Source organism: Ammodytes marinus (assembly GCF_949987685.1).
Source record: "Ammodytes marinus genome assembly, chromosome: 6".
Lineage (NCBI taxonomy): Eukaryota > Metazoa > Chordata > Actinopteri > Uranoscopiformes > Ammodytidae > Ammodytes > Ammodytes marinus.
This window is the reverse complement of record NC_137235.1, coordinates 1,860,781-1,886,090: the sequence shown is the minus strand read 5'-3', so window position 1 is coordinate 1,886,090 and position 25,310 is coordinate 1,860,781. Positions and strand designations below refer to the sequence as shown.

General features: G+C 37.9%; 1 protein-coding gene across 1 annotated transcript in view; it reads right to left on the bottom strand.

The window, feature by feature from the left end:
- Positions 1 to 3,267: 3,267 nt before the first annotated feature.
- LOC307252230 (thrombin-like enzyme elegaxobin-1) overlaps positions 3,268 to 25,310 on the bottom strand; it is a 22,561-nt gene continuing 518 nt past the window's right edge. Inside the window, exons 2-10 of the mRNA XM_080029852.1 lie at positions 24,766 to 24,952; positions 24,246 to 24,382; positions 22,523 to 22,542; positions 22,248 to 22,320; positions 5,601 to 5,787; positions 5,008 to 5,211; positions 4,780 to 4,823; positions 4,359 to 4,471; positions 3,268 to 3,635 (exon numbers count right to left, since the gene is read on the bottom strand). Coding sequence (XP_079885978.1) covers positions 3,462 to 3,635; positions 4,359 to 4,471; positions 4,780 to 4,823; positions 5,008 to 5,211; positions 5,601 to 5,787; positions 22,248 to 22,320; positions 22,523 to 22,542; positions 24,246 to 24,382; positions 24,766 to 24,952 — 1,139 coding nt within the window. The 3' untranslated portion in view covers positions 3,268 to 3,461. The remainder of the gene's footprint in view (positions 3,636 to 4,358; positions 4,472 to 4,779; positions 4,824 to 5,007; positions 5,212 to 5,600; positions 5,788 to 22,247; positions 22,321 to 22,522; positions 22,543 to 24,245; positions 24,383 to 24,765; positions 24,953 to 25,310) is intronic.

The following is a 25,310-nucleotide window of genomic DNA, read 5'->3' as shown; positions in this document are numbered from 1 at the left end:
CAAGCAGTTTTGTTCTTTTTTGAGAGCAGAGGCTTCTTCAGCAACCATCCCATGAAAGCCATGTTGACTGAGTTTTCTTCTTATTGTGGAACCATGCACATCTGTCCCAGATGCTGCAAGAGAGGTCTGCAAATCACCAGATGTAATGTTTGGGTTGGCTTTTAACTGAAAAATCACTTATCTTGTGGCGCTTGTGGATATTTTTGAAGGAAGTCCACTTCTAGGCAGATGTTCAGTCACTCTTAAAGCTCTTCATTTGTAGATGATTTGCCTCACGGTGGACCGATGGAGCTCAAACTTTTTTTAAAATAATTTATAGCTGTCCCCAGACAAATGTGCAGCATCACAACTCTATTCCTGAGATCCTCTGAGATTGTTTCCCCTTTTAGCATGTCTGACCTGTATGGGTTCACTTTGGTGAGCCTAAACTGACCTGGTTTTATCTCTGTTGTATCTAGTGCCGCCCAATTTCTTCCCTAAAGATCTCTCACTACATTGGTCCATTTCATGACTCAATTTGGCCCATCTGATTGTGTTTACCTGCTCCATTTAAGCAATGCAGCTCAGGGTTCACAAACTTTTGCACATACAACATTCGTCAAATAATTTGTTTTATCTGTTTTAACAATTGATTTCTGGAAAAGAAAAATGTTGAATTGATAAACAAACATCTGTTATTTCATATAAAAAATACTGGTATTGATAAAAATGAATTAATGATGGTTACAATAAATAAAATTCCAAAATGTTCAAGGGGTTCACAAACTTTCGCACTTGACTGTATGTGACTGAATTTCTACCATCTGCCAAAGTATCATCCGTCTCACTTCGTCCTCACACAGGGACAGTGTGGACAGCGGAATCAATCTGACTTAGTCGTTTGATTAAGAGCTTCTAACTAATGGTTGGTGGGAAACAATCTCTCATTATTTGGTTAACATCTGTGTGTGTGTGTGTGTGTGTGTGTGTGTGTGTGTGTGTGTGTGTGTGTGTGTGTGAATGTGTGGACTGCCACATAGGCCTATTTGTTCATTTAAATATGTTCATTCATTTAGTAAATAAAAAAATACATGTGCAGGTGTATGTAAATATAATTTATGTAAGAGACCTAACCTGCCAAATGAGATGCAACAGTTGTAGTGTTATGGCGTCCTACACATGTTCTTTTTGGTCTGTATCCTTGATTACAAACACAATCTGCAAAGACTCTATGAACATTTACACATTTGAGAAACAAGAATCACACTAACAAGGCCTAACAGTAATCATATCTCTACACTGTAAAAAGCCCAACATTTTAAGTCAACAAACCAGCAGAATTGTAGGTAAAATAAGAAAAACAACACAACTTTTTAAGTATTGCTTTTGAGTTGGTTCAACTCTCAAGTTTAACTTATCCTAACTCAACTTCTCTATGTCCTATCTTCTAGAAATGACTGAATATGTTCTAAGTAGCTCCTTGCAAGTCATTGCCTAACCTCTGCAATCTGACACTGGTGAATGGTGAATGCATTAGTCAATTAATTAACTGTAACTTAATTAATCAATTAGATTAATTAAGGGATCAGTTAAACCGATCTGTTACTTCCATGTTAGAAAGAGCAGTGCATCTTTATTTCCACACTGGGCCACACATCTCTACTTATTCTTGCATATATGCATATTATTGTATTGCCTATAGTCAGTGTTGAAGCACTCAAGATCAGTCTTGATGTTGAGATAAGTATCAAATAGGGTAACCTTGATGGATTAGGGCCTAACCTATTACCCACTCATCATAGGGTAGCTGTTTGATGAATTGGTAATACAGTATAAAACAGCTATACTTAATTGTATTATAATTTATACCTATCTAAAGACAATGCACCGCTTTTGGCTGCAGCAGGCAGCTGTTTTCAGTGAACAAACTTTAAAAAAAAACAGTATGAATTAAAGGAATACTTCACCCATACGGAACCGGCGTTAAATCATTATAACATCACTATCATAATACACTTTATTAGGTACACCTGTTCAATGGCTTATAAAAAGAAAAAGCTAATAAGCCAATCATATGGCAGCAATTTAATGCATTTAGGCATTTAGACGTGGTCAAGACAATGTACTGAGGTCAAACCGAGCATCAGAATAGGGAAGAAAGGTGGTTTAGGTGACTTTGAACGTGGCATGGTTGATGGTGCACGGCAGGATGGATCCATACTTTCATGTTGTTTACGCCAAATTCTGAACCTGCCATCTGAATGGCGCAACTGAAATAGAGACTCATCAGACCAGGCAAGATTTTTCAATATTTCATTGTCCAATATTGGTGATCCTGTGAAAATTGTAGCCTCATTTTCCTGTTTTTTAGCTGACAGGAGTGGCACCCGGTGGGGTCTTCTTTTGCTGTAGCCCATCTGCTTTAAGGTTGGTCGTGTTTTGCGTTCAGATATGGTATTCTGCATACCCTGGTTGTAACGAGTGGTTATTTGAGTTATTCTTGCCTTTCTATCATCTTGAACCAGAATGCCCGTCCTCCACTGACCTCTGACTTCAACAAGGAATTTTACGTCCATACAAATGCCGCTCACTGGATATTTTTTCTTTTTCGGACCATTCTCTGTAAACCCTAGATATGGTTTAGAGTGAAAATCACAGTGTTTTGATTAGTTTCAACCTCAATAAGTTGTCCCGTCCAGGTCTACATGCCTAAATGCATTGAGTTGCTGACATGTGATTGGCTGATTAGTTATATGTGTTAACAAGAAAATGAACCGCTGTACCTAATAAAGTGGCCGGTGAGTGTATAATGAGTGAGGTTTTTCTTCCCTCATTCTTCCCTTGGCCCAGCTCTCCTGTTAATCCTAACCCAACATTTTCCCATGTGTGATGTCACACTAGTAAACTGTAGGGTTAGACAGTGAGACCATAAAACACTCTTTCTGCCTTTTCTCAGTCTAGGATAAACCGATTTCTAAAATGTTTGCACATTTATACTACATAGGATCTCAGAGTTTAATACACCTTCATATTTCCACCGGTGAAGTAGGGCTTTAAAGTTAACAAAATTGTTCAGGAATGTTCATCAAATAACTAATAACAATCTGGTAAATTATAAGTGTGAGTAATTTTTATTTTATATCAACAGACACAAACGTGCAGGACAGTCATATTGTTTATCATCATCAGTACTGTTAATACAATAGCAGATTACAATGGTTGTCTCTTTGTAGATTTCCCGTATGATGATTGTATAATAACAAGGAGAATCCTTCGATGTGTTTTTTCATAACAACATTCCAACAGCAAGAATCTGTAAACATTTGTGAATCAGTCCTACGTTCTATAAGAGCCATGTTGAAAATCTTAATTGGTATTATTATTGTATACTTTTTTATATTTAATCTTAATCAAACATTTGTAAATTCATCAATTAGAAATTTAGTAACTCAACCATTTGTTTATTTAATGTAAAGTGCCTGTTAACGACCTTTGAAACATGACAAACATCCTTTAGGCTCTATAATGCCTTCGATCCAGGCCTTGTATTCACAGACGTCCATAAAGCCAGCTGGTTCCTTACACTCGGTGCGACCAGAGAATGAATTGACGCCGTAAATCTTGCCTTTGAACACCACTCCTCCGCCAGAGTCACCCTGTAAAAGAGATGAATAGATATTGTTGCATAACGGCTTTAACATCAAATACTGAAATATTTGATTGTAAGACAGTTTTTTCTCTATTGCCTACACACATTGAGCAAATTATGGGTCAACCTAATTTAATGATTATCTGGTGAATAGGTTACTATTTGTCATTCTTTTTACACATATTTCTTACGTTTAAACACACTTTTCAAAATAGTTCCTACACCTCTCAAATAGAGACAGGACACCTAATTAAATAACCATCTCAACACATTGACACCACTTAGTATCAGCATTGTCTGCTAAACAAATAGGTGAATATACTATCAATACTATTTTAAGTGAGTTGCCACAATACATTGCAGCACTGTAGTTTGGTGCTGCAAAAAACTACAGTATATGTATTTTTTTTTATCTTTGTCATTTTGAGTATTGTTGAATTCAGTTTATAGAGATTTCAAATATTACAGTGTATTCCCTAAGTGTCTCAGTATATGACCCAAAGTATAGTATGGTTGTTGTAAGTGCTAAAACAGACTCCAACTTTTAAGGTGCTACACAAAAGTTGTAGAATTAGTTTCAGAGTAGCAATTTCTTCTTCTGTTAAGGGATGTGTGGCCTGTCTTTGTAAAAGTAAACTGAATAGAAAAATGTGCCAAAGCAATTGAGAAAAAAATTAAGTGTTTAAATGTTTAATGGTGAGTAGAATTGATAGAAGCTTAGCCAACTCACACCACATATATCCTGTTGAGAAGTTGACCCGAAGAGCAGGTGCTGATTTCTGAACTTCCCATAGTCCTTTACCATGAGTTTCGCACATCGGAGAGTAGCTGATCGTTGAGCTCCTAGATGAGAATAGAAAAAAAAATTTTTAACTAAATTATCTACTTAAAATGGAGACAGATAATACTTTCACAAACAAATAAACCAAACTCTGCTGGACCTTATCATTGGAATCATATAATTGATACTAACTAAAACTGAATTAGCTCATCTATCTGCTTTATTATAAAATGTGTCAGTTGTTGTTGGCTGACAACTTTCAAGAAACATTTACTTAATGTTAATATGTGCAGCAACATTACCAAACATACAAGTAAGACACTAACTGTGATAAACAGATAATTGTTATTATAAAATAAGCAACCAGGACCTGTTTCGTTTAAGAGTCCAAGACCTGCAATCTGAACTTCATCTCTGAAATACAATAAAAACAGTATTAGAAACAGTTTTTCAGGTATAATCAAGAGTCTATGTTACTGAAAAAACAACATAAATTACTTACCTCACTATTGCCATTGAATTTAAAAAGAATAGGGGTTTCACATTTCAAGTTTCTTAGGAGTTTAGCTTATAGAATCAGTGAAAGGTCACAACTCACATTTTGGGTTTGGGTTTGGCAGTACAGTCAGGAAGGCGTATGGGTGTAATCGCAGATACAGGTTTACGTAGCTTCAGCAGCATGATGTCATGCTGACGCTTCTTGAATATGCCTTCTTTATAAATCTTACGGTCACTGACGGTCACTGGCACCTCTTTCTGTTTGGTTTGATCTGGATGCACACTTAAGAATGCTTTCATAGTCCTACAAATAAGCAGAGGTTAAAGTGGAACATCACTATATTACTGTATATATGTCAGATTATAATATTAAAGGTCAATAATTGCTGAACATGAACAAAATGCTATTTTCAGTTTAGGAATGTGATAGTTTAACATAGGATAAATGCTGACTGTTGCTTCAGGACTTTTAGATTGAATCCAAGATATAGATATATTGTTGCTTGTTTTTAAGTAAATCTACTTTCTTATGGTTCCTTGCAGTGAGCTGCAGTCAGAATCCACTGTTTATCACTCAGAGAGCCACCACAGAGATACTCTATTCCATTAGAGTCTCTGGTTATTATTACCATAGCCATTCATAAGGTACAGATGCTGATCTTAAAGTTGTTAGTAAAACTCTTCCTTTCTTACCAACCAGGCTTGTAACAGTGAGCTGCTGTCAGAATCCACTGTTCATGGATCAGAGAACCACCACAGAGAGAATCGTGTGTTCCATTATCCGACAACAATTTCACATGGTACAGACGCTCAGTTGCTCCACAATCTGAACCATTAAAGATTCTCTTCTGCAGATCCAGCGCTGTGGTCAGTGTGACGCCTGAAAGACAAAGTCTGAGAGTTAGAACAGTGACTGTTGTGTGAACAAAAAGTTGTGTTAGCATTCCTGTGGAAGCCCAGTATCGCTGTATCTTTATAGAATTGCTTACATTCATTTCCTTATACTGAGATCATTAAAAAAAAGGTTTTACACAGCTATCTTTTCCGACAATCAGTTCAGCCCAACACTGCATCCCACATCAAAAGGTATAGGCTACTTATGGAACCAAAACACGTCATCTCAAGAACAATTATTTTACCAGAACACTGACATGTTGTAACACTTTGTCACTCACAACACAAACAAAAAGTTGCTTTACAATAACTATTGCTGCTGTCTTAGAATCCACTATTGATTAATGTATTTTCTTAGCATAACAAGATAAGGAATGGATTGGATTCATGTAGCGCTTTTCAAGGCACTCAAAGAACTTTACAGGGTTCCAGGTTCCATTCATTCACACACAGTCATACCGGTGGTGGTTAACAGCGATGGTAGCCACAGCTGCCCTGGGGCAGACTGACGGAAGTGTGGCTGCCATTCCGCGCCAACGGCCCCTCCGACCACCACCTCAAACATACAGCAGTCATACACATTCAAAAGGTGGGTGAAGTGTCTTGCCCAATGACACAACAACAAGGAAACTCAAACATACAGCAGTCGTACACATTCACACCAGGCAACGTGGGTGAAGTGTCTTGCCCAAGGACACAACAACCATGACACAGGTGGCAGAGCGGGGATCGAACCGCCAACCCTTGGATCACTGGCCGACCCGCTCTACCAACTGAGCCACAGTCGCCATAGTCTGAAAGCAAACAGATGGTTAAAGTAAGCAGCAGAAGTTTAAACACTCAGAAGTTGTTCACTCACCGGCCCACAGCAGGAGGAGGAGACGAGTCATTCCACCCATCGTTCAGTGTGTCTTCCTAGTGAAACACAGAAGCTTTTATGTTGGTTTGGACTGTCCTGTTCACACTGGCCTTCGAGCAGCCAATCACCTTATAAGGTTTATCAGGTCTTTCAATACAATCCCATTGGATACAGAAGTCCAACCATATGTAAAGTTTCAATGCCTTATCAATTTTCCCCGCCCTTGTCTTGTGTGAAGAGATGGCAGGAAAATTACCCTTACATGGAAACAGTCACATCAGCTGCATTTTTTTTCCAGCATAAAAATGACATCATAGTTTTGAAGTATTCAACATCGATATGAAGTCCTCAATAGAATAATGATATTTAGCTCAAAGTTGCTTTAAATTCTTATTTTGAGTTAAATAAATTGTTTTGTAAAATGTTATAATCGTCCGTTTTTACTGATTGATTTGGCAGGTTTTTCTAATCCCACTTTACTTTTTAAAGACAGCTTGCACACTAGGAGGATTACTTTAAAAAAAGTTGAAATCAATATATCTGAAAACAATAGTGTGCAAAGAGTTGTACACATTATATTACGTTATTGTATTTACTCTTTTTATTGTCTTGTTTAATTTTATTTTTACTCTGTTATACTTCTATAATTGATGTAAAAAATCGTATTTACTCAATGATTAACTTACTGAATATCATGGTCTCATGTAAACAACATTTTAGAATAAACGGAAAAGTTTAATAAACAATGGTAAGACATTAACAACTTTGTGGATTGTTCTAGAAAGTTTTTTTTTCCTTTTTTTTATTGAACCTGGCTATGCTATGTTTTCAGTCCTTGGTGCTCAGAGTATTTGCATTCTTAACTGTCCACTGAAGATTCAATTCGAGGTTATTGATACTTAGTAAAATGTTTCCTCTTGCCGTTGGCTTATCAAGATTCAGGAGTTCAGGTGAGAGAATAGTAGTCCGTACAGTCACACACCCTGGAATACTATCTGCTGAATTTGCCTTGTAATCTAATTTTATTTAATTACACCTTGCCTCACTATGGCTATTCTCGGTCATGCAGTGAAAGTATCCAATAATCCAATAATTATACACAAGGAAAATTGTATTTACTGACTTTTAACTGACTAGCAATATATATACAATATACACATATCAGCAATCATTTAAAATAAATTATATCCAAAGGCATAGTGTGTGTGTGTGTGTGTGCGTGCGTGTGTGTGTGCGTGCGTGCGTGTGTGTGTGTGTGTGTCAGTGAGTGAGGGTGTGTGTGTATGTGTCGTGTGTGTTGTGTGTGTGTGTGTGTGTGTGTGTCAGTGAGAGTGTGTGTCAGTGAGGGTGTGTGTGTGTGTCAGTGAGGGTGTGTGTGTGTGTGTGTGTGTGTGTGTGTGTGTGTGTGTGTGTGTGTGTGTGTGTGTGTGTGTGTGTGTGTGAGATCAATGACATTTCACCACGTACAGGAGGAACTCAGGGTGTAATCTTGATCGTGAGGCAGGTGCTCTGCTCATTCCATGATAGAGTCCTGGAACAACCGGTAGGCTAAATTTGCTTTCTGTGTTTTTATGTGTGCGCTGTCGTGTAACATCTATTGTTTTAATGGATTTTAGACTTGTTTTCCCAGCTGGGTTGAAGTTTTAATTTAAAATTTAAGAATTGATGGAAATGATAAACAATTGTAATTTTAAGTGTGACATTTATTGTTTTAATATGTCAGACTTAATTTCCCCGGCTGGGTTGAAGGCGTCAGGTTGTCGATAGGAAAACAGACATTACAGGTATTTTAATGTTCATTAACATACTTTAAATGAACTACATTAATTAACCTTATAGATAACTGCATGTGTTCCGATCAAATTTGTTTTGCATTGTATATTGCACGTTGAGACATGTCTAAGATGATTTATTTTTTTTTTTTCAATATAAACATTTTAGATTTGATGGGAACTTGTTACGAACAATTGTAAGACATTGTCTGAGGTGTAGATGGACGAAGTGTCAGAAAAACAAAGTGGATTGTGGACGTGTGAAGTTTTTTAAAAGTATTTTCATTGAACATGATAACTGGCTTTGCTGTGTTCTCAGTCTCTGGTGCTCAGAGTATTTGCATTTGTAACTGTCCACTGTAGATAGTTTGTTGATACTTAGTAAAATATAGCCTCTTGCCGTAGGGCGTAGGCCAGTGGTGTCAAACATACGGCCCGCGGGCCGGATCCGGCCCGCGAGATGATTTAATCCGGCCCGCGACTTGTAGAGCACACATTTATGAGCATTTCAAAAAAAAAAGTAAGTCTCTAGCCCATTCCTGTGAGGAGATATGAATTTTTAAAGAAATAACCAAAATGCTCACTCCAGCCGCTAGGGGGCAGCCAAAATTTTAAAAAGCACATTTTAGCAACGTGGGAAATGGTAAATGGCAATCTTGCTTCACCGCTATTAATGTTTCCTCCAGTGCTTTATGGCAAAGTAAAAACCAAAAAAAAAAAAAATATATATATTTTTAGTGCTGAACAATTAATGTACTAGCAAGCGCGATGTGTCCGCGGCTCTGCACGCGCGAAACGAGCAGGAGCATGCTAGTGTAGGCCTACAAGATTTATTTCCTAATTTTCCATGCTGCTTTATTTTTATGTTTTAAATTGGGAAAAACGAATTCCAAAACAACCAATAACCTCTGTATTTAAAAATAAATCAAAACAGTAGAAGTTGCACTTTTATTTAATTTAATTTTGTACTGTCTGCATGTTTGCACAAAATGTGTCCCTGGACATATAGTAAACAAAATTGGACAACTGTAAGGTCAGTGCCTGTTGTATTTGTGTATTCAAATAAACAGTTGTTTATTTCATTAGTGCGTATATTGGCATCTTTGAGCAAAATACCCCCAAAATTTTTGCTGCGGCGCTGCGCGCCGCACCTCCTGTTCCCATGGCCAGCAGCAACCTTTACTAAGACATTTCCTGGGGGGTACAGAGATCCCTTGTGATCCATGATAATGTAGGTTACAAATGTAGGCTGAGTGATAAAGCATATTACTGAAAAACAAAGCTAGAGATTTGGAGTTGACATATATTTTGCCATTATTTTACTGGTCCGGCCCACTTGAGATCAGAGAGGCTGTATGTGGCCCTCGAACCAAAATGAGTTTGACACCCCTGGCGTAGGCTTATCGAGTTCAGTTGAAACATTAATAGTTTGTACATTCACACACCCTGGATTATTATCTGCTTAATTTGCCTTATACCTTGTTACATTTTATTGTACTAGCCAAACGTGCCTCACTATGGCTGCTCTTGTCCGCACAGTGAATATATCCAACTAAATATTCAAAATATCACTATCTTAATGTCATTTTACACAAGGATATCTACGTTCACTAACACATTCCTGTGTGTGTGTGTGTGTGTGTGTCTGCACACTCTTTTCTGCAGAACCGCTGAAACAGGTCGACCCCACAATTCGGCAAAAACAATGCTGGCCCCTCAATGGAGAAAAGTGAGTATGTGTGTGTGTGTGTGTGTGTGTGGTGATCTTGTGTCTGTTCAACTCTGTCAGCTCAGAGAATGCTCACTTTTGAATTTGAATTTTTAAAGGGTAGAGGCTAAGAAGTGGCTACGTGCTGCCAATTTAAATATAATTATATCATTCTTATTTTAAACAAGGAGTAAATAAGAGGAAGTACAAGTTGTGTTCACTGACATATTAAGTGTGACATTTATTGTTTTCATTCATTACATTAATTTTTTTCCCCGGCTGGGTCGAAGGCGGCTGGTTGTCGATAGGAAAACAGGCATTACAGGTATTTTAATGTTCATTATTATCTGATCGGATAACATTTTTGATAGTATGTTGTATGGTGAGACATTTTGCTCCCATAAGTTCTGTAAAGTTCTGTGTGTGTGTGTGTGTGTGTGTGTATGTGTGTGTGTGTGTGTATGTGTGTGTGTGTGTGTGTGTGTGTGTGTGTGTGTGTGTGTGTGTGTGTGCGTGTCTGTGTGCACACTCTTTTCTGCAGAATCATCAGAACGGGTGGACCCCACAATTTGGCAAAAACAATGCGGACCCCTCAAAGGAGAAAAGTGAGTATGTGTGTGAATCTCCCTGGCACTAAGAATGCTCACTTTTACATTTTTAAAGGGTAGAGGTTAAGTAGTGGCTTAGTGCTGCCAATTTAAATATCACAATCTCTTTCTTATTTTACACAAGGATCATTGTTTTCACTGACATATTAAGTGTGACATTTATTGTTTTCATTTATTACAGACCTTTTTTTCCCCGGCTGTGTTGAAGGCGTCAGGTTATTGATAGGATAACAGACATTACAGATATTGAAATGTTAATTAACATATTTTAAATTAACTACATTTAATTAACCTTATAGATACAGTAACTGCATGTGTTTGGATACATTTTTTTTGCTTTGTATGTTGTATGTTGAGACATGATGATTTAAAAAAAAAAATCAATCTAGAACGGACATTTTAGATTTGATAGGAACTCGTTATAAACAATTGTAAGACATTATTCGAGGTGTAGATGGATGAAGTGTCAAAACAACGATGTGTATTGTGCTAAGTTTTTTAAATGTATTTTTATTGAACATGATAACTGGCTTTTGATTGTGTTCTCAGTCTTTGGTGCTCAAAGTATTTGCATTGTTAACTGTCCGCTGTAGATAGTTTTTTGATACTTAGTAAAATATTTCTTCTTAACGTAGGATTATCAAAATGTTAGTAGCTCAGTTGAAACATTAACAGTTTGTACATTCACACACCCTGGATTATTATCTGGTTAATTTGCCTTATACTTTACTACATCTTATTTTAACAGCCAAACGTGCCTCACTATGGCTACTCTTGTCAGCACAGTGAATATATCCAACTGCCTATTTAAATATCACTATCTCAAAGTCATTTTACACAAGGATATCTACCTTCACTAAAACATTACATTGTGTGTGTGTGTGTGTGTGTGTGTGTGTGTGTGTGTGTGTGTGTGTGTGTGTGTGTGTGTGTGTGTGTGTGTGTGTGTGTGTGTGTGTGTGTGTGTGTGTTTTCTGCTGAACGACTGAAACAGGTGGACCCCACAATTGGGCAAAAACAATGCGGGCCCCTCAAAGGAGAAAAGTGAGTAAGTGTGTGTGTGTGTGTGTGTGTGTGTGTGTGTGTGTGTGTGTGTGTGTGTGTGTGTGTGTGAGTGTGTGTGTGGAGAGAACTTGTCTCTGTTCAACTTTGTTGGCACTGAGAATGCTCACTTTTGAATATGAATTGTTAAAGGGTAATGGCTAAGTAGTGGATAAGTGCTGCCCAGCATGCGCTATAAGGTTGTGTGTCTGTGAACTTTCTATATGTTTTTTTTTTTGTACAATTCTGGATGCACGGCTTCAATTGGATGTTTCTCTCCTGACTGGAATAATTAGCTGGTTAAAGAGACTCTACACTTCACTACAATATAATATTATTGCGTATCTTACTGAAACAAGAGGCAACATTTAAGAATCAGTGGACTTTATAAACAATATTAAGACATTGTCCGAGGTGTAGAGGGATGAAGTGTCAAAACACTATGTGAATTGTGCTACATTTTTAATTGTATTGAATATACCTGGCTCTCAAGGTTCAAGGTTCAAGGTATCTTTATTATCCCCGAGGGGCAATTTGTTGTACAGCCAGCAGTAGAGAAAGATGGCAAACATATAACATATAAGACAACAAATAACACAAACAGATCACATATTTACATGTGGTCATTGACCAGACTGATGGCAGCAGCATAAATGATTTCTTCCACCGGTTAGTTCGGCAAGGTGGAAGCCTGTATCTGCGCCCTGATGGCAGCAGGGTAAACTCAGGGTACAGGGGATGGGTCGAGTCAGCCATGATTGAGCGGGCCTTCCTCAGTGACCTGTCCTTATACAGGCTTTGCTGTGTTCTTAGTCTTTGGTGCTCAGACTGTTTGCATTTTTACACAGTAGATTTAACCTGAGTTTTTTGATACTTCTAAGTTCAGAAGAAACATTAATTCATTCACACACCCTGGAGTATTATCCGCTTAATTTGCATTTTAACAGCCGTAGGCTTATCAACATTTAGGAGCTCAGTTGAAACATTAATAGTTTGTACATTCACACACCCTGGATTGTTAAGAATTGTTAAGAATAAATGGACTTTATAAACAATGTTAGTCATTGTCCGAGCTGTAGATGGATGTAAGTGTCTAAATGACTATGTGGAGTTTTTTAAATGTATTTTTATTGAACATGATAACTGGCTTTGCTGTGTTCTCAGTCTTTGGTGCTCAGAGTATTTGCATTTTTAACTGTCCACTGTAGATAGTTTTTTGATAATATTTCTCCTTGGCGTAGGCTTATCAACATTTAGGAGCTCAGTTGAAACATTAACAGTTTGTACATTCACACACCCTGGATTATTATCTGGTTAATTTGCCTTATACTTTACTACATCTTATTTTAACAGCCAAACGTGCCTCACTATGGCTACTCTTGTCAGCACAGTGAATATATCCAACTGCCTATTTAAATATCACTATCTCAAAGTCATTTTACACAAGGATATCTACCTTCACTAAAACATTACATTGTGTGTGTGTGTGTGTGTGTGTGTGTGTGTGTGTGTGTGTGTGTGTGTGTGTGTGTGTGTGTGTGTGTGTGTGTGTGTGTGTGTGTTTTCTGCTGAACGACTGAAACAGGTGGACCCCACAATTGGGCAAAAACAATGCGGGCCCCTCAAAGGAGAAAAGTGAGTAAGTGTGTGTGTGTGTGTGTGTGTGTGTGTGTGTGTGTGTGTGTGAGTGTGTGTGTGGAGAGAACTTGTCTCTGTTCAACTTTGTTGGCACTGAGAATGCTCACTTTTGAATATGAATTGTTAAAGGGTAATGGCTAAGTAGTGGATAAGTGCTGCCCAGTGCTGCTGTGAACTTTCTATATGTTTTTTTTTTGTACAATTCTGGATGCACGGCTTCAATTGGATGTTTCTCTCCTGACTGGAATAATTAGCTGGTTAAAGAGACTCTACATTTCACTACAATATACCATTATTGCGTATCTTACTGAAACAAGAGGCAACATTTAAGAATCAGTGGACTTTATAAACAATGTTAAGACATTGTCCGAGGTGTAGAGGGATGAAGTGTCAAAAAAACTATGTGAATTGTGCTAAGTTTTTAATTTTATTGAATATAACTGGCTTTGCTGTGTTCTCAGTCTTTGGTGCTCAGACTATTTGCATTTTTACACTGTAGATTTAACCTGAGTTTTTTGATACTTCTAAGTTCAGAAGAAACATTAATTCATTCACACACCCTGGAGTATTATCTGCTTAATTTGCATTTTACCAGATAATATGTTGTATTCGAGGGATACATTTTCATCATGCGCACACAGTACACTCACCAAAAGTAAGGACAATCTCTCACTGTCTGTCTGTCTGTCTGTCTGTCTGTCTGTCGGTCTTCAGTCACTTCAATTGACTTCCCTACCATATACTATTATTGGGTCTCTTATTGAATTTAGAATTTGGAACCAGGTCCTAATTGGGATGTGAATTGGAATGTATCTTTTGACTTCATAAAAAGCCCTTCTCCCTCTCTCTGTCAGCTCACTCAAAGCGATGCCAAAGTGTCAAGATGAGTTGCTATTCAAGCCCGGTTATGTGTACTGTTTTGTTTGCTGGATTATTATAATATCCTCATGTTAGATTTATTTTTCAGATCATTTGATTTTTTTTAAAGGTCAATAATTTGGTATTTTCCCTATTTACAGTTGGAGGGAGAAAGGAGAACAAACGTATCTGCAATCAACAGACACTCCGCAGAGTTACACCAGGGGCTGTGTATATTGTTTAAAACAAAACTCCATGTACTTTCCCCGGAATATTTAAATTATACAGGTGCATTTCACAAAATAGGAATGCCATGAGAGGGTTAATTTTATTCTATTGGGTTGAGCTCAATTTACAACTCTGTTTCTTACCATGGTCCTGTGAGGAATGGTTCATTTATTGTACATATTTTATTAGAATATATCGTTTAAAGGTGGGGTATGTGATTTCTGATTGGTCAAAATTAACATGAGCAGTACCACTTTTTTTTCGGAGCGAGGAGCGAGCCAAGAAAAACGATTCTCTGTTCTTATTGGCTGTTGGGACTGTCAACTGTTCAAATCTCTATCCCAACTGCTATTTTCTCCCCAAATTCTCCACCCCACCTTTAAATCAAGCCATAGGTTTCTACCTCCACTTTAGGCCACTTTATAATAATCAATAAAAGAGGCATCCATGCACAACACAGTCAAAGGCTATTTTGAAATCTGCAAAACATCAATACATTTTTGTGTGTGTGTAGATGAGAGTGAGAATAAAGATATGGTGTGCCATGGTCAGGTATGAATCCAATCTGATCTGTAAGGAAGACATTGTGATCATTGAGGAATCTAACTATAAAAGGGCTGGCAAAGCAAATTGTATTTTTAAATGTCGTAAGAGTTTCACAATATTGAAGGCATAAGATTGTTTGTCTTTTTCAAAACCATCTTTTGAAATATTCTAAAAAGACTGTATGTATACTATTTTTATCTTATTTAAAAAAATATATTATAATTTAATTTTTTTGTCATTTTTGACAGCCTTACATATGCCTTTGTAGCACACTTGAATAATGAAGATCAGAGTGCTTTGAAAGTTTATTTATTTTTACTGCATTTTCTTCAAATATACACAGACATATCAACACACTTAAACATAAATGTAATGATAAGCGTCCGCCACTCACCTCAGTACTGCACAAGATGTGTGTAGGGTTCACATGCAGGTCTGTTTATCATCTTATCAAACCATGAAACAATTTAAAAAATACACAATAATATACGTGGCATTTAGCAATGGAATAAATATATGAGGCAATTTCATAAAATATATGTAGGTGCCTGCAGGGGGTGTCCTTGTCTGAAATACACTGTTCCCACGGCTTGAGTAGTGCAGTAGTATTCTATAAACAGGCCTAGTGTTAATGGGCTGGTGCTGAGTGGCTGTTGAGGTAAGTGATAACAGGTGAATGAGGAAGTGTGGTAGGTACAGTTGAGGACAGAATTATTAGCCCCCCTATGAAAAAAAAAATTAAAAGTATTTCCCAAGTGCTGTCAAACAGAGCAAGGCATTTGTATCACAGCTTTTCCAAACATCTTACTTTTATTTTGGATGATTACATTATTTTTACTTTGCAGACAGAAACACAATTATTTCACAAAAAACGAAAACTACCAGGGTCACTTTAAAAAAAAATTCATAGAGGGGCTAATAATTCTGTGCTCAACTGTAAGTCGGGGGCATCTGGTGGATGTTACGCGCTCCCACCTCTCTGCTCCTCCCTCCTCTTGCTCCTCCACACTCTCTCTCTCCCAGGTGTCCTGGGGCCTGATTGGTGGCAGGTGCTCCTGCTCCTGTGGGGCTTAAAGGCGTGGCCTGTGCCGGTCTCGCTCTCTGACTGACGGCGGACGGCTCGGCTGGTGACCTGCTGCGTTTTCCTGTTGTTTCTTTAGTGTTATGGTTTAGTTAATGGGGGGCTAATAGGTGGTGTTATTTTACTTTGATCGTAGTTTTAGAGGGGCCGGGGTATAGGTTAGTTGGAGGAAGACCTGGGCAATACTGTAGTCCAACTGTGGCCGCCCCAGGCTTCCTCCCGTTTACCCTTTTTCTTTTGCAGCCTCCGGATTGAGTTGAGTTGTGGGATTGGTTTAATAAATTACAGTATGGTTTAAACGTTGATTCATTGTTTCATTGTGGTTTATTTCATGTTTACAGGCCGGTTAACGAGCCTGGTATGGCCGGCCGTAACAGTGGACACTCTGAGAATGGCAGGCCTGGGGAGTTGGGACAAAGTACAGGGCCTGAAAGAAGTGAGAAATAAAAAAAACACTGGGGAAGGGAGAGAGTGGCTGCAGAAAAGAGTAACTTATTCACAGCAATTACATATTACAGGAGTTGTTTCTCAGCAGAGCAACACGTGCAGGTAGATTATTGTAAGGATACAATACTTCACAGCTCCACTATATATTAAAATAGGCAGGCTAAGACGCATTACATAAGTACTTCTCATTGTCTGCCTCCAAACAGTCTACATGCTGTTCACCTCAGCCAGCCTTTAGTCTTCCTGTCTCTCCCTACTGTAAACCAAATGTATGACATTTAAATCTCTACCTCCTGTGGTTGAGATGTGCCATAAATACGTAATGTTCATTATGGTCCGGCATCACTCTTGGCGCCTACCTTGCGTGAAGAGTCACTTGTGAGTAAAACTATTGTTTTGAATTAAACACTCATGCTAGACTTTATACAGCCGGTATTGTCTGATTATTTTCTCTCTGCATTATGATCTGCCATTTCCCTGTGTGTTCTACTAAGTGTGTCTGAGCCTACGGACAGACAACAACCTCATTGACCACGTTAACATGCACAGTATATTCAGATTAAGGTCCACAGTCCTATTAAAGGTGTAGTCAGCAATTCTGGATAATGTTTGTTGTCAAAATCAGTGAACTCTTTCCTATAGAACCACTGGAAAGGGTGGACCCCACAATTGGGCAAAAACAATGCGGGCCCCTCTAGGGAGAAAAGCGAGTATGTGTGTGAGTCGGCGTGCTAGCGTGTGTGTGTGTGTGTGTGTGTGTGTGTGTGTGTGTGTGTGTGTGTGTGTGTGTGTGTGTGTGTGTGTGTATGTGTGTGTGTGTGCAGAGAGCTTCAGGATAAACTGACAGAGGTGATCATGCCTCTGTTCATACTGTGAGCACTTTTGAATATGAATTCAAGTGCAGGTAGATAATGATCTGCTATTTCCCTGTGTGTTCTGCTAAGTGTGTCTGAGCCTATGTACAGACAACAACCTCCTTGACCACGTTAACATGTGAAGTATATTCAGATTAGGTCCACAGTCCTATTACAGTTTTTTTCGATTGCTTAAGCACGATTTTGAAAACAGGGCCCGATTTCTCAAAACACTACACACAATTAGCACACTAAACACCCAATTACCAAAACACCTCAGACCCTTTGCAAAATGAAATACTCTTTTCAAAACTATACACTATTTTATAAAAAACATATTTTGTCGCCATATGAAACACACACTTTGCATATAACTTAATTCTGTCTGAACCAGTTACACACTGCTGTTGCTAACCTTAAACACTTTTAGTAATTCTACTTCTCAGTGATTTGAGTAATGTATATAAAGTAGGCTACACAGAGAAAGTGCAAATATACAAGAAGTTCACCAAACACTTGACAAGACCAATGCTGCAGACTGAGGAAAATATAATTTATTTCTCATACACCCAAATCAGTCAACATGGAAAATCACAACCAAACATGTGTGCAGTAGTCTGCATACAGTAACACTGTTATCCCAGGAAACAACAACACACATACAATACTGTATCCAGTACAGGTTAAAAATTACAGATACTGTAATACATAAATGAAAAAAGCTGATAAAGGAAACAGAAAATACAGTATAGAACATACTAGACATTGTAGTATCTCTTCGCCTAGCTGGATCTGTCCAGAGAATTTCATCCACATCCTTCAGAGAGTATGGTGGAAGGTATAGAACTGTGAACTGTGGACTGTGGATGGTGTTGAAACCAGTTTTGGACCAGAGCAGCACAATGGAATGACACATTGTCCCAGATGACAATGTATTGCATCTGGTGCATTTGGTTACCTGCTGTGACTATGTTGTGCAATCAGTCTAAAAATGTGAGTATGTGAGGTGTGTTGTAAGGGCTAATATTGGCATGACGGATCTGTGGACCTCTGTGGATTCCCCCTCTCACCCTCACTCTCACTGTTCTTCTGACTCCTTCCATTTTGGTTACTGTAAAGGCAGGTGAACTTACCTGCTCCATTTGTATAGTGCTTGAACCTGATTGGAGTGTTTAGAATAAAGCAATCATGTGTTTGCGCACCTAATGGCTGTGTTTACTGACTGGCTCATGTGTTTGGTAGTTTGACAGTCAGTGCTTTGGAATTGCAATGAGGTGACATCATGATATCCTCCTGTGTCTAATGTGTTTAAGTGTGTTTAGTGTTTTGCAAATCACTGTGTGTTTTGTTTTGCAAAAAGTGTGAGGCTGACTTTGTGCTTATAGTGGTGCACATATAGCCAATGGTTTGCTTCTTGAGTTTAAGGTTTTGATAATTGTGTAATACTTTTGATTTTAGTGTTTGTGCGATCGTAAAAAACTGTAAAGTTGTAGTTAGCAATTTTGGAGAATTCATTGTTGTCAAGTACATTAATACATACAAAAATATAAATTGTCATTAAAGTAAGCAGCAGAACTGTAAAATACAGTAAGGATATAACACTGTACTACTTACTGACCCACAGCAAAAGGAGAAGCAACAAATTAGCCATCGCTGTCTTTCACCGTCTGATAACTGCCTCTCTGTTCAAGCAGCAGCAGCTACCACTAACTCCATACAGGCTTATCAACACAGTCACATTGGATGAAGAGTTTCACACACATTCATGCAACGTTTTTATCACTTTGAGCAGCTCCTGCCTTTGCCTTCCATGAAGTGACAGCAGGTATTCACTCTGTAATGTATGTGATTCAGATGATTTGTGAATTTTGTTGAGAGACAATTGCGCTGAAATGTTGATTCATGAAATAAAATCAGCCCCAGGGTCCATAGGAATAAGGTTCATACAGTATTATCCAATAACAATGTACGCAACATGCATTCATCTTATATAGAAATAACTGTTTTCATTGAGGGGTTCAACCATCTCCAAATACAACACAAATGGGAATAGAATATTTTCTGACAGATAACTTCTGGTTAAGACAAAACCCAAGTAATTCCTGAGTGTAGGCTGAGGGGCAATTATTTGACCTTTATCATATTAGAATGACACTGTAATTGATGCAGAATCTTAGTGACACTATTTCATATTTCGTCTTTATCACAGACCACAAACCGTTTTCTCAAAAGTCCAAATTGCCTTGCCCATCCTCTGTAACTTTGTCATTTTTTAATACACAACAAAAGCACACTAGGATTACTTGGATGCCATCTCATATTAGCAGATCTGCATACTATTGAATATGTATTGCCTATAGTCAGTGTTGTAGCACTCAAGATCAGTCTTGATGTTGAGATAAGTATCATATGGGGTAACCCTAATGGATTAGGGCCTAACCTATTACCCACTCATAATAAGGAAACTGTTTGATTCATTGGTAATAGAGTAGAAAGCAGCTGTAATTCATATTATTTTATTACATAGAACTTGGAAAATCCTATGTAAATCCTACGTCATAGTTTTGATGGATAGACGTCCACAAACAGGACTACTAATCGTTCAGAAAACAAAGGAATACTTTTTCAACATGACTTTGCATGTATCAGGAGAGCAGGGAACACAGGAGTCATGGCTAATGTCCGACAGGACTCCAGTCAAGACGACGTGAGTACGTTTGGTCGCATTTTGACAGTTAGACAGTAACTTCAGGCTGCAGCCCGCAATGTAAATGTTAGCCAGTAATGTTCTCCGTGAATTGTGTTATTGATGTTGGGGGATAATGCTTTGTTAGCTAGATGAAACTCTTGTTAAACATATTGGCTGATTTACATTTACTGTGTGTACGGTGTGTGATTCTTGAGTTGTGTTAGCAAAACAGTAGCTCTGTAGCTAACAGCTGAGCCGGAGCCTCCGGTCAGCTGAAGCAGACATAGCATGGCGAGCAGACTATTCCCCCGTTACTAGGTCGTATCCTTGGTCGTTCCTATTTACTGGTGTGTTAAACTACGTGTGCATTACATAAGAACCTAGTGGGTTTGCAATGGCTATTCCAGTTATTAGACAAGGTCTCAGGGTTGCTAGGGAAACAAGTTGTTTTTTGTTAAACTCTTGGTTGGCCGCAGCTTGACATAGTAACCGTTGCTGTTAAAGAGGGTCCGCGATTATAAAGGACCTGGCCATATCACTGGCATGAGCCGATCATGCGCTCGGTGCATGCTCATGCGCGCGCTTATTGATTGGGAGCGGAGCCGTTAACTGCCAAGGAGGAGAGAGAGAAAAGGAGAGAAAGAAAGGCGGCAGAGCAATCGTGTTTGCGGACGGAGTTTGGAGTTTTCCCGAACAAGAAGTGTGCGTCGTTTGTAAGTGACGATAACCTGAGTTGTTTGTATATTTTTGGCAAGTATATAAGTAACTGTTGAATGTTGTAAAGTCCCGTTTTAGAGCCTCGTGCACTTACCGTCTTTGATGCCGTTTGTATTAGATGTCAGTTATTTTTCCCTAGTACTTTAGCGGGGCATTTATGTTGTTAGGTGAATGTTAGCATCTTCTGTTAACAGTGTTAATCTCATGTGAAGGCCTACTGGCATTAATGCATATCCTGTTATTGAATTGTATAATAATTTTCCCTATGTTAATTACTTAGACCTTCATGCTAGTTATGAATGTGGTTATGACGTGATTATGTGTTTCTCTTCTTTCTGTTGTCCACACACACACACCCATACAGATACCCTCCAAACCCTACAAACTAAATAAATCTGCCATTACATTGGACAAACCAAGAAAGCAGTATTCCAGTGTTTTGATTGACACTCCGTGGTGACAGCTATTATCCTATAAACCTTCCCTCATCTACAGTTGCTACTGAGTGAGTTCCGACCGTGTAGCGGACTGTTTTTGGCTGTTAAAACAACATGTTGCTTCAATGAATTGCTTTATTTGTTGTAGTAGCCGGGATAATGTAGAGCCAACGGGTCACTTGCTAGAAATAAAGACCTTCAAGCTGCGCGTCGGGCTCCTGCTTACATAATATCTACCTATCTAAAGACAGCTGTATTCAGTAAACAAACTTTAAAAATCACTATGAATGACCTTGATGAAATTGTTTTTATTTTCACTTTTCTAATGTCTATTCTATACTTGATATATGTTATTCTTGATGTATTTTATGCCCCTGTAAAGCACTTTGAATGGCCCTATGTCTGAATCGTGCTATATAAATAAACTTGCCTTGCCTAACAATCAAAAAACTAATAACAATCTGTTAAATTATAGGTGTGAGTCATCTTTATTTTATTTCAACAGACACAAACTTGCAGGACAGTCATATTGTTTATCATCATCAGTACTGTTGAAAGAATAGCATATTGCGATGGTTGTCTCTTTGTAGATTTCCCGTACGATGATTGTATAATAACAGGGAGAATGTTTAGATGTGTTTTTCATAACAACATTCCAACAGCAAGAATCTGTAAACATTTGTGAATCAGTCCTACGTTCTGTAAGAGCCATGTTGAAAATCTTAATTGGTATTATTATTGTATACTTTTTTATATTTAATCTTAACCAAACATTTGTAAATTCATCAATTAGAAATGTAGTAACTCAACCGTTTTTTTATTTAATGTGAAGTGCCTGTTACCAACATTTGAGGTTGTCAATTATCTTGCGAAGACGTCCTTTAGGTTTCAAGGGTGGCCCTATAATGCATTTGATCCATCCCAGGTATGCACAGACGTCCATAAATTTAGCTGATGAAGTACACTCGGTTTCACCACCTGTTACATGGACGCCGTAAATCCTGTTCTTGTACACATATCCTCCGCCAGAGTCACCCTATAAAAGACATATATATATATTTATATATATATATTGTTGCATAACAACTTTAACATCAAATACTGAAATATTTGATCAACACACATTTAGCAAATCATGGGTCAACCTAATTTAATGTTGTATCTTGTGAATAGGTCAACTGTTTATGATTTTTTATAATTCTTATGTTTTAACAAATTTTTCAAAATAGTTTACACACCTGCCCAATAGACAGGACACCTAATTACATAACCATGTCAACACATTGACCACACTTAGTATCAGCCTATTGGAACTGCTCTTCCCATTCAAAAGTTCTCAACCTATGAAAGTCAAAGGGAGAGGTTCCTGTAGACATAGACTAGGGCTGCATTAGGGTACATGGTACATGCTCTAATGAAATAAGTAATTACAATTACATTTAGTTGTATGTTCTGCAAATGAAATCGGCAACAACCATGTCTATACTCCTGTGAAGTGTGTTGCCACAATACTTTGCAGAAGTGTAGTTTAGTGCTGCGAAAAACTGGAGTATATTAATTTTTTGTAATTTCTACATATAACCCACAATATAGTATTGTCGTTGTTAGTCGTAAAACAGACTCCAACTTTAAAGGCGCTGCAAAAACGTTGTAGCGATGGTTTCAGAGAAGCAATATCTTCTTGTGTTAAGGGCTGTATGTGGGCGTTTTTTGTGAAACAATTAATAGAAAATTGTGCCGAATCATTTGAGAAAAACTGTAAAGTGTTGAAACTTGCAATGATTAGTAGAATAGATATAGGCTTAGCCAACTCACTGGACAAGTATCCTGTACTTTAGATTCGGCACAGAGACGTTGATCATGTGTCGTTATTGGACAGTCAACAATCTTGAGTGTTGCACATTGGAGAGTAGGTGATGTTTGAGTTCCTAGATGAGAAAAGAAAAAGGTTTTATTTTACTACACTATCTACTTAACATGAATACAGATAATAATTTCACAAACAAATAAACAAAACACTGCTGGACCTTATAATTGGAATCATATAAACCATACTCATCTATCTGCTTTATTATTAAATGTGGCGGTAACACTTTATAATAACTATCCATTGTAACTCGTTAATAGATCATTAGTAAACTCTTAATTAATGATTTATTAATGATTTGTTAAGTGTTTGTTAGCAGTTTGTTAAGGATTTATAACAATGGTAGATAGTTAATAGCTTAATAATTGAATCAGTTCATCTGGGAGGTAATCCGAGATTAACTGATCACGTCACGTTCAAGTCCATGGCATGCACAGTGTGTATTGAGTTTATTTAAAAATATTTGAAAATGGGGCTACCCTCAGTTGCCCATGCACTGTGTATAGTCTATAGCCTATTTCAGCCTCGTCGGTATCTCGGATTACCTCCCAGATGAACTGATTCAATTATTAAGATATTAACTATCTACCATTGTTATAAATCCTTAACAAACACTTAACAAATCATTAATAATCATTAATTAAGAGTTTACTAATGATCTATTAACGAGTTACAACGGATAGTTATTATAAAGTGTTACCAATGTGGCAATTTTTGTTGGCTGACAAACCTTCAAGACACACATTTATTTAATGTAAATATGTGCAGCAACATTACCAAACATACAAATAAGAACACTAACTGTGATAAACAGATAATTTGTATTATACAATAAGCAACCAGGAACCTTTTTTTGTAGTGGCTCCATGACCTGCAATCTGAACTAGAGCCCCTCTGAAATACAATAAAAAGAAAATAAAGAAACAGTTTTTAGATCAGGAAATTACTTCCCCCACTATTGACGTTACATTTAAGAATACTTTTGCGGTTGCAAGTTGTATAGGAGTTTAGCTTATAGAATCATTGAAAGGTCAAAACTCACTTGAGTAGGGGTTTATTTCCACAGTCGTCGGGAAGGCCTATGGGTGTAATACCAGACACAGCCTTATCTAGCTTCAGCAGCATGATGTCATGCTCGTTGTTGTTCCCGTCTTTAAAAATCACAGGTGGTGCTTTGATCACCACCTCTGTCCCTGGACCTGGATGCACCCTCAAGACTGCCTTCATAGTCCTACAAATAAACAGAGGTTAAAGTGAAACATCACTAAATTACTGTTAATAGGTCAGATTATAATATTATGAATCAATAATTACTGAACATGAACAAAACTAAAGCTAGTTGCAGTTTGGGAATGTGATAGTTTAACATTAGATAACGGTTGCTTAAGGACTTTTAGATTGAATCCAAGAGATACTGTTGCTTATTTTGAAGTAAATCTATTTTCTTACAGTTTCCAGCAGTGAGCCACTGTCAGAATCCACTGGTTAGCGATCAGAGAGCCACCACAGAGATACTCTATTCCATTAGAGTCTCTGGTTATTATTACCATAGAGTCATTTCACATGGTACATATGCTGATCTTAAAGTATTTAGTAAAACTCTGCCTTTCTTACCAAGTTGGAATATAGCAGTGAGCTGCTGTCAGAATCCACTGTCCATGGACCAGAGAACCACCACAGAGAGAATCGTGTGTTCCATTATCCGCCAACAATTTCACATGGTACAGACGCTCATCATCTTTACACGTTTCACCTCCATAGATTCTCTTCTGCAGATCCAGCGCTGTGGTCAGTGTGACGCCTGAAAGACAAAGTCTGAGAGTTAGAACAGCGGCTGTTATGTGAACAAAAAGTCGTGATAGCGTTCCTGTGGAAGCCCAGTATCGCTGTATCTTTATAGAATTGCTAACATTCATTTCTGTATACTGAGATCATTAAAAAAAAAAGGTTTTACACAGCTATCTTTTCCGACATTCAGTTCAGCCCAACACTGCATCACTCATCAAAAGCTATAGGCAACTTACTCAACCAAAACCCGTCATCTCAGGATCAATTATTTTACCAGAACACTGACAACACTGCATTTTCTTAGCACAACAAGATAAGGAATGTATTGGATTCATGTAGCGCTTTTCAAGGCACTCAAAGCACTTTTACAG